Raw genomic sequence first — 10,571 nt, 5'->3', positions numbered from 1 at the left:
TTGATAGGATTGTTGCCTCTACAGCACAGATCACAACATGCATATATGTAAGGATATTTGTTTGGACCTGTGTTTCCGGAAACCGAGTATTCGACCTTTCACGTATTTAAGGTTTCATTGATTGTCATACAATCTAAATAATTTGGGATATTGTTATATTTCAGTGCAAATTCTACACTTTTAAGCTGGCAGCAGTCTGTTCTGCATCCTTTAATGTGAAGTTTTTAAATGTATTTTGTCTTTATATTTACATGTATTGCTCATTCTATACTGTGATAAAACAAATGTTGTGTTTTAGGTGTTCCTTGCTCTACAGCAAAGGGAAATACACCTTATGGGCCCACTCATGTTTGCCCATCACGTCTTTCAGCCGAAGAAGTCGTGTTGCCATCTATTTATCTTTTCATGGTCTTTGTCCATCGTCTGGTATTGAAAGAACACTTTTTGGAAACTGGATCTGTTTATGTCTTCAACTGAAAAGGTAAGGGGCACCTACTTAATCAGGTTCCTTAGAAAAAGCTAGCCCCAGGAAGTTATTGCAACTATAGACCTCACAATTTAGTAACATGGGTAGTTCATGGTACACATATCTCAGCATCAGTATGTATCACAAAATAATTATTTTTTTTACTGTATATCTTTTTCACAAAAATATTTTCAATTCATTAACAGAGTATGTACATCTTTTCAGTAAGATATTTTAACCAAATGCAACACATTTGTGTGTACGTTGAAGGACTGATATTTGAAGTAAATAAGTCACTCTACCTATGTAATAATTGCTTTAACAGTCCACAGAACCTGGCTCTGTCCAGTTACTAAAACATATGCAAATCAAACCACAAATAACAAATATTTGAACTGTTAAAGTGTAAGAACCATATTCTAGTGTCTCTAGTACATTTTTAATCTGTTGATGTTACACCTGAATTTATTCATACTGAGAACACTTTATTTTATACAGATACAGATTAATGTTCTTTATCTCTTGCACATTCTTTAACAGATGACTCTTTTGACTTTAGAAAGTCCAATCTGAGATCATCTCTCAAGCCGGGTTCATCTTCAATTGTAACTGTAGGCTCTTGGATTTCTTTTTCTATGAGTGGCATTGTCTCTGTTCTTTCTAAATTCAGTGTTTCACCTGCAATAAGACAAACAGTTGCATATAAATATATATATATATATATATATTTCATAATGTGATATGCGTAATATATTACAAGTTTTCAGTTTGTCTTACCAAAGAGAACTTCCATAATTTCTTCCTCTGTTTCACAGCAAGGTATCGTCTTGCCATCTGTAGTTTGGAGCATCAATCTAATTTCTGGTAGAACATTAATAAGAATCAGCGGCTGCTGTCTTTTTTGAAACATCCCATAAATCACCTTAAATGCCTGGTAAAAGAAAAGCAATGTTGCAAAATTATGTCATTCATTTTACAATGTAAAGACAGTAAAGCATATCTTTCTCCAGAGATATGATTTTTTTAAATATTATGATCCAAATAAGTATACAATTTGGAACCACTGTGGGACAACATACTAAACTTCCAAAAACAACAGATATTCAAAAAAAATATTTTATGTTGGTCTGTTATTTGGGGACTAAGCATTACCATCTTTGAACACTAATTTCAAAAAGTGGGGTCTTTGATATTATCATCCACATAAGGCTTTCAACCAAAATTGTTTCTGATTTCTTAGTTAAATTTAAACTTATCTGAAGTATTAAAATCATACAGCACATTTCAATAATCATGGAGACATTTCTCAGAATTTAAATAGGACTATAAACAGTACTGTAAATGTTGTAAAGAAGTAAGTTTTCATGGTGATAAAAATTTGGACCATGACCCTTGCTTGTGAGGTAGTCTTAGAGGGCATCGGCAACAATTTGGAGGAATCTCCCTGAAGATGGAGGTGACATGTTCTTCCATAATGCCGGTAATACCTACAAGAATACATGGTGTCACAATCCACAAGAACAATTTTTCCATTACTTATTAAAAGTTTATGTCTGTCTTCATATGCATACATTAAAATATTTTTGAGTATATTATTGAAACATACTCAAGACATTTTCCTGTTTGTGACACTGGGATATTACCAAAGCTGTGGTGTAGTCCAATCCCTTGATGTATGTGCAATTAATAACAACTGGCAGGGAACTATTCCCCTGGATCATTCCTGCCTTGTTTACTGTTCTACAGAAATAGTGCACTGCTGGATACATGATCCCGATGTCTGGGATAAGCATTGCATATTTACTGCCAGCAGGAGTCTGCAGACATAAACATATGAGTGATTAAAGTAGAGGTGAGTTACAAGTTAATTAAAATACAATGTATATTTAGACAATACTGTTCTAGCAAATCAATAAAGTAATATATTACATATCTTTTTAACTAACTAATTAACTAGATGGCTTACCGAATCCGAAGGTTCATCACCAAATTAACCAAAGCCCTCCACTGGACCCTGTCCTCAGCCAACAAAATCCAGTCTCCTTCAACTCCTATCTCCTATAGATCCCGCCTGGCATTATCCTCCCATTGTGTCTAGGTCTCCCCAGCGGTCTTTTCCCCTCAGGCTTCCCAACCAATACCTGGTGAACACCTCTTGTCCCATCCATGCGTACTGCACGACCTGCCCATCTCATTGATCTTTTTATGATTTTAAAAATCCCACAGCAAGAGAAAAGTAACATAAGAGTGTAATATCTATGGTGCAAATTGACTTTATGTATGTGCATACAAGGATGATGTATATGTAAACACCAACTTCTACTTCTTCCTCCTAAGATTTTTGCATTTTGTGTGTTAATCCATAATGCAGGAAGCTAAAACGTTAAGCTGCCTACAAAGATTGATGTTCTGTTGTTCTGATAAAAATACAGTTAATGTTTTACAAGCACTGGACTAAACATAGTTTGAGCTCTTTCTCTTTTTTCTAGTTTAATGGGTCTTTGACACATATATGCATGAAAGAAGTAATTTCTTCATTTTCTATTTTTACCATCAAAATCTATTGTCACACCAAAATCAGTTCAAAGGGAGAAACATAAGAATTTGCTACCAGGAGACTCACATTTAATCTGGAATGTGTTCTGAAAGAAACGATGTTCTATTAGACTGTATGTCAGCACTAAAAAGAGTAAGAAAATATCAGACTAAATTTATTTATCTAACTTTAAGAGTTTATATGACAATTACTGTATCTTGGAATAGGTAATACTTAGATAATCCATAGTGTGGAAGTTGGCAGGTAGATGGAACAATTACGTTTATAGCTGAAACATTTTCTAACCTTGTCCATGTTGGTCTTCTCAGGTAGGTAGATATAAATATTTCTGAGAAACATACTGCCTCCCTCTTCTGCCTTGAGGATAGAGACAGTATGTTTCTCTGAAATGTTGGTATCAACCTGCATGTCCATATAGGATTACAACCCAGAAGACTCACAGTTGACATCTTCATTGCTGTGAGAATTTAAAATCTCACATTTTCTAACCTTGCATGTAATGATGTTGATTGTTGGTCGAGCCCACAGGTACAGCAGAAAAATCATATTAGTGATGACCCCTATTAATAAGCCAACCTCAACTCCAAGAAGCAGGCATGACATAAAAGTTAGCACCATCAGAAACAGATCTCTCTCTACAAGCATAAACATAATAAATGTTCACTGATTAGAAGTGTAACATAATACATCAGTTTAACGCTCAGATGTGCAGAAGAGAAGAATCATACTTACAAATTTTTGATAAGAAATTAACATCCAAAATATAAAAAATAAGGCAAGTTAAAAGTTCATTCTTATTTTGACATTTTATTCACTAATTTTTATTATTTGTTTGTAAAATGAAATCAGAATTTGATTATAGGGTCAGGAAGATCATTATGGATGTCTTTCCATGATTTTAATTTGCATGAATTTTCCTGAATCATAATTTTCCTTTTCTTGTTTACTTACTGTTACATCTCCATAAAGTCTTCAAGATCTTCCAGTCTATCATAAAAGCAACTGCAGAAATGAGTACAGCTGCTAGCGTAGAACGTGGAATATAGTAGAAATATGGGGTCAGTAAGCTGAGTGCTAACACAATCAGGGTTCCTGGAGAAAATAAGACATCTTTAGTAAGAAGTAAAAGTCTGAGCACATAGGAAAGTTAATGTCATTCTTTCTTACAAAACTGGATGGGGCTTTCATGATGCATGAAGTACCAGTGCTTATAAGCAAAGTAAGAAGGCATGAAAAGTGTGTACATGGCACAAGTCATCAAACTGAATTTTGAATCAGAGGCTTTCAGTATCTTACTGATTTGACATATTAAATTACCGAGATGAGCTGTAAGAAGAAAATGCTCCATGTTCAAGACAATGCCTTCAAGAATAAAATTATAATTTGAAAAATTAAAGATGAACTAAAAAAAGTAATTTTGAGACTTGTTACTAAATCCATGTTTTGTATAGGAGGTAAAGTTTTGCTTTCCGTAATGTTTGATTAGTGCTAACCTGAATAGAGGCCCACCATAGGAGTTCTGGCTCCACTGGCATTGCTCACTGCACTCCTTGTGAATGCTCCACATGTTGGCATAGAGCGCACACATGACCCAAACATATTGCAGACACCTAGAGTCAGCATTTCTTGGGTTGCATCCAGTGATGGTCCAGTAACTGAATAATTCACAAAAAATGTACAACTTTTATTTTAATATCACTTAGACGTGGTCTTCAGTGATATGTATCAGTGTTGGGAAGTTTCTTAATGATTTAACACAGTGTTTTCCAAGTTAAAAATAAAGCTACCAGATATAAGAGGACTTCCTCCATTCTATGCAGATTTCAATGAGCATGAACCAATAGATCTGCAAGTGTCAGAATTCGGTAACATGATAATTCTTGTCTATTACTTGGTGTCCTTAGTCACTGTTATTATATTTAAATTGACTACAACAACTGTAAATTGTCATTTCTTTATAAATGTTCAACAGTTCTGTCTATATGCAGTTTCTGATGAGTCATTGTACTTTAAAATCAGTAACCATAACAGAAAGTGTTACATTGCACAAAAACAAATTAAAAACACAGATAAATACATTGACTTGTCAAATAATCATATAACAGTACTTACCAAAAGCTTTTGCTATTGCCACATTAGCCAGTATGGCAACCACAGGAATCACTATGATACCTAAACCAAGTTCCAAACACATCTCAGGAAAGGTCACTGTAGTGTTGTTCTCTTGAATTGAAAAAAATGGCAGACTAAATGGTGGAAGGCCTGACTCAATGGTACCTAAACATATGTAAAGACCAAAGGTAAGTATCAAAACATCTAAAATATTTAAAGTTTGTAATCCACGTGTTATTTGGATACCAGTGTTTTAGTAATGCGTAACCATGGTGAGTGACATCTTTTATGTCCTTAGAGAATCTATCATCCATATTCTTATGAAGATTTTACCTTTATTTCTTCAAATTATTTCTTGAGCTACCTTCATGGAATTAGTGAAACGATGAAAAATGTGTTCATAATTATTACATAAAATTCTTTCACACACATTTACACAACTTTGTATAAATAAATTGCATTGTAATTTTCCATGAAACCACTCAAATATTTCATAAAGTTCAATTTTACTTCAAAAACAGAATGTTAAAAGTGATGTATATCTTTCATGAAATCTGAGTTCTTATACATTAATGATAACTTTATATTTATTCATATTTCACTGAATAAAATTATCATATTTTGTAATTTGTCTTATTTATAGTTATGAAAAATAAAAGTGTCACTGTTATTATTACATGGGTACTTTCTTCTTAAAGACAAACATTGATATTTCTACCCTATAATGGTTACCGTTAGTACTGGGTACTAACAATATTTACAAAAATCAGAAAGAGGTAAATTGTAGGCATGCCTTCATTATACCTGATAAAATGAACGGGGAAGGACCAACCATTTCAAAGCAAAATGCAAGGAGAGCTGAGATAAGCACTATAATTGTGTTACGAGAAATGGAGATAAACCAGAGACTTTTCTTTATCTTCTGTTGATGTTTACTTAAATTTCTTTCTCCAGGATATCCCACACGAATATCTTTCACTTTCTGTAAACAAATATGAAGACAGAAACAAAAATTATCACAAAGCATTACTTTAGTATTCTGAATGTTTTATAAAGACAAACTAAGGTAATAAAAGAGAAGGTTATTTTGTAATGTCACAATTTGAAGTCAAATTACCCTTTAGATTGTCAAGATAAAAATATTATTTCCAAAATGTATACTGTGTATTATCCTGTTTCCTAATTCAGTTACCTCCGATAACTTCTGAAGAAGTTCGGCAAGGACATCCCTCTGAATGATAAGTTTTGTTCCTAGCTCTACCAGTAATAACATAGCAGCCATACAAATTAAAAGTTTGTTTAAATATCCTGAGTAAGGAATTTTAAATTAAGTTAAGAAAATATTATGTAGACAATGAATGTTAATTTTTATGTCAATTGTTATGCCATCTAATTTAGCTGTGTGTGAACTGTGTGTCTTAACACTCATAAGGGTGTTTAAAGTTACTGACTTTTTATGAAACATGGTGGCATGTTGATTTGATACACTTTTGAGAAAATTATGGTCATTATTCTCAGTAAGAAATCCTTAACATTTATTTATGTTACATTTGTGCCAAGAATATTAAATTATATGTACAAAATACCTTATTCTTACACTTTATCCACAAGACTGGGGGCTTTTAAGACTTCCAAGGATCAGAGGTACAAAGTTTATTAAATAACAATTAATACCAAACTGACCCTGAGAATAAGCAGAAATATAATACAGGAAATTCCCAAGACAGTATCCCAAATCTTGGTCTCATGCAAATGGGTCACGAGTTTGCTGATATTGTCAATAAAACCTTTTGTCTTGAATTTGCGTAGACCAAAAAGTGACTTCAGTTGTGATACAATGATGATAATAGAGTAGGCAGATGTAAATCCAGATGTAACTGGTGTAGAGATGAAATCAATTAAAAATCCTGTGCCAACAGAAAGAAATACTACATTAATGGGATTTGTCTACTGCACATTTACATAGTCAGCTTATGGAATATGTGTGCGCACATTTGTATAAACATTCATATGCACCACACATTAATTTAAAAAGATAGTAATAATGAAATGAATGATAGAAGTTAAAGTTTGGCACACAGCACGTGCAGAGTACAGTATGTATAGGGTATTAAACATATTAGTGAAGAAACTTCATGAAAAAATGGGAAATAATTTTGTTAAATATATCTTTGGCAAATATGGTAATCTGAGGAAGAAGATACCCTGTCCTGTCCAGATCATTTGCCTTCATTTGATTATTGTAATGATATTTGTCAAAGTACACAAATTATGAAGCTCATTACACACAATTAACTTTATTATCCTATTACTTTCTCCAAGTACCAAGCATTCTCATCAGCACCCTTTTGTAAAATACATTTAATGTGGACAGTTCGTGTTCTAGCAAAACAAGAATAATGCAATGACACGTGTTGTCTTTCATGTATCTGATGATGATGGCTATTGAAATAAAATCACTAACCTACTGTGTACTAATAAAAAAATGACTCACAGTGAAGGGCTCCATAATCATTACTCAAGAGCCATCCTTGAAAGTTTCTGTTGACCACTTATAGATTGTCTTACCCATGTTGCAATTTTAATACCCTTCTAAGGAGGAACAAAATATTTTAATACCTTGTAATAGATCTACAGTACAAATTCATTTTCTTTTATTCATTACTTACCTAAATTGAGTAAGCCCATAACAAGCTCAACACAGCCACTTAAAAATGTCAATAATACCATATATTCTATACCAAGGTCATGCACAAATTCATATGTTAACAATGACATCACTGCAGTTGGACCAATAGAGACTTCTTTAATTGTTCCAAACACAACATACAAGTAACTTCCAAAGAATGCTGAATACAGTCCAAACTGCAAAAACAGCAAGACAGTTACAACAAGAACAATAAAAACAATACTAATGGTGATAACAATAAAATAATGATAAAATGATGATGGTAATAATCCAAAAATATATTGGCCAAAATCCTTCTGACTGCACATCCCATCATTTCTCCCAAATGGCATACTGAAGGAGAAAACACTCTAAATAAGATTTATTTATTTATATTTTGAAAATTATGTACAGAGGTGTAAAGAAAACTTAACCTATGCAATGAATCCCCCTTAGAAAAAATATATGTATACAAGAAATGTTCCTCTTACAGGAGTAACTGCAATGCTCCTTGCACTAGAATACGCAGTTACCTCTAGTAATATTACTGGCAAAACTTTTACAGTGTGGAAGCCATCCCCTATGCTCTAATAATTACAGTATAACATGGTTAATCGTTTAAAAAGGTATTTGAGTTTTAGTACAAAATCAGCACTAACTCTTACCTGTGGACTAAGACCAGCTAATGATGCATAAGCAATACTCTGTGGCATCATTGTGAGTCCAACTGTTATTCCTGCAATTATATCCCCAATCCCATCTTCCTTGGTGTATCGTGGCAGCCAGTTGAGGATGTTAACATGACGAAAAAATCTGCCCTTAATTCTTATCAAAAGAGATTTATTTTTCATTTCCAAGTAACTTCTGTCACCTATACATGACAGTGAAATTGCAATAAAGAAAGTATCAATCATTGTCAGCATTAACGAAAAATATTTAATACATTCATAGGAGAGATGAAATGAGAATTCATAAATTTTATCTGCAAATAATGCAAACAAATATAAATCAAGAATAAAAATATATAAAGGAGTATTAATCCTTTAAAGCACAGTGGTAATTAATATGCATAGCTTACCTCAACATTCAATAATTCCGAATTTGGAATATTTGGTTTTGTATGATTCTCAAAATAAACAGCAATTATTTCCATTACCAGGAAATGACTTGTTAAACATTCAGTATGTTAATGTCAGCAGAGTTTAAACAAATGACACGGCTACTGGCCCAAGAAGATTTTATAAACATAATGAATGCACCAATGGAATACAGCTTTTAGTAATTTCATGTACAGACCATCATAAGGCAGACCACTGAACTTGACAAGCAACTGCAAAAATATGCAAAAATATATTGTGACGTGTCGTCTTAAGTCCCGAAGGCTAGCGCTGGAGGGGAAGGGCCGTCGGATTCCCCTCCCTGGCTAGCGGTTGAGGACTGTACGTGTGGCCGCTACCGAAAGTTCTACACGCCGTATTCGCCTCCCGAGGGATGGTAAAAGCTACCAAAGGGAAACCTTCTAGTAGTCGTAACTTCCAGGAAGCGAACTTTCCAGACTTCCTGGCCTCGAAGCTTCTACATCTGGGCCGGCGATTATAAAAAGGTCGCCTGCCCGAGTGCGTGAGAGTTGGAAGCGATAAGCTGTTGCGGACAGCGGTGGCAAGCGATAAGCGGCAGGAGCGACGTGAGTCGAGTGAGTGGAGCCAACGAGCGGTCTGGTGTGGCGTTGAGTAAGGACAGGTCGGCTGCGAGTGACAGCACCGGGTTTATGGACCGTGGCGGCCGAGGAGCCAGCGTGTGTCCAGTGGGGGTGCTGAGAGCCGGAGGCTGCGTGTCGAGAGCACCGGGTTCGTGGACCGTGGCGGCTGATGGGTCAGTGTGTGTCCGGTGGGGTGCTACGGGCCGACGTGTTTGCGTATGTGAAGAGGGCCAAGCTCGGGGGACCAGATAGGCTAGAAGGACAGTGCAAGTGTGTGTGCGCGCGTGCGTCGAGAGCAGAGACTCAGACACTGTTGCAATAGTAGAGAGTTTCCTGTAAGTGTAGACATCTGTAACTGATTTAATTTAACGTGAATAAATCAGGGTTGACAAATTAAAGGGCGTACCGACCTACGTCACAATATCTTTCCACATTTTCCAAGCACAATTACAAGTACACAAGTTTTGACATCTCATTGAATGTGGTACTTACTTCTCTACTATTTTCCACCTTCCTCTTAACTGAATCTGTCCTCCCCTTGGTGAAGTCGGTCTTCCACTACATGCAATCACCAAAGTATTTCTGTATCAAGTAATCATATTTAGCATTAATATTTATGACTGTTTCACTGAGTAATCTTCTTATCATTAGAATGCTACTTAGAGAATAAAACCTAATGTACACACTTATTACACTTGATTTTAAAATCTGGAACAGTTTCCTTCCTTTCACAGAAATGTCATCAACAGTGGATTTTTAAGACGCAGTATGATCATTGTAATGTGCAAACTCACAGTCACTGAATGCTCCATACATGAGATGAAACTGGTCACCAAATAGGTACCCAACATCTTAGAGTGGTGGAGGAATAGGCTTAGCACAAGACAAAAAATGGAATATTTTGGCAGAAGAGGCACTGGGTGTGTTGCATGACTACAAGCTCTGAAGAATGTGCCACTGGTGAGATTTGTCTTTACCTTCTTTCAAAGGCCATTAAGCCAACTATAACTATACAACCATAAGCACTGTACTCAGAACTGCTGCATTTCTTATCTTGCCATTGAGAAGA

General features: G+C 35.0%; 1 protein-coding gene across 2 annotated transcripts; it reads right to left on the bottom strand.

Annotated features, from left to right (window-relative positions):
- Positions 1-605: 605 nt before the first annotated feature.
- Positions 606-10,539, bottom strand: LOC110832475 (sodium-independent sulfate anion transporter). 2 transcript variants are annotated; one of them, XM_022069512.2, is made up of 13 exons: positions 10,297-10,539; positions 9,995-10,084; positions 8,469-8,674; positions 7,805-8,000; positions 6,819-7,042; positions 5,940-6,117; positions 5,136-5,300; positions 4,517-4,678; positions 3,975-4,115; positions 3,513-3,658; positions 2,110-2,283; positions 1,244-1,397; positions 606-1,144 (listed from the first exon to the last, which is right to left on the bottom strand). In XM_022069512.2, exons 3-13 carry the CDS (start codon positions 8,652-8,654, stop codon positions 972-974), a joined length of 1,899 nt encoding a protein of 632 aa, XP_021925204.1. In that variant the 5' UTR covers positions 8,655-8,674; positions 9,995-10,084; positions 10,297-10,539; the 3' UTR covers positions 606-971. The 2 variants fall into 2 exon arrangements, with proteins under 2 accessions (XP_021925204.1, XP_021925203.1); XM_022069511.2 differs by lacking the exons at positions 9,995-10,084; positions 10,297-10,539 and adding an exon at positions 8,882-9,988.
- Positions 10,540-10,571: the final 32 nt, after the last annotated feature.

The sequence above is a fragment of the Zootermopsis nevadensis genome, unplaced genomic scaffold (assembly GCF_977971745.1).
Source record: "Zootermopsis nevadensis isolate Lab colony 2312 unplaced genomic scaffold, Znev_1.0 Znev_ptg000007l, whole genome shotgun sequence".
Classification (NCBI taxonomy): domain Eukaryota; kingdom Metazoa; phylum Arthropoda; class Insecta; order Blattodea; family Termopsidae; genus Zootermopsis; species Zootermopsis nevadensis.
This window is presented reverse-complemented; position numbering and strand designations above follow the sequence as displayed.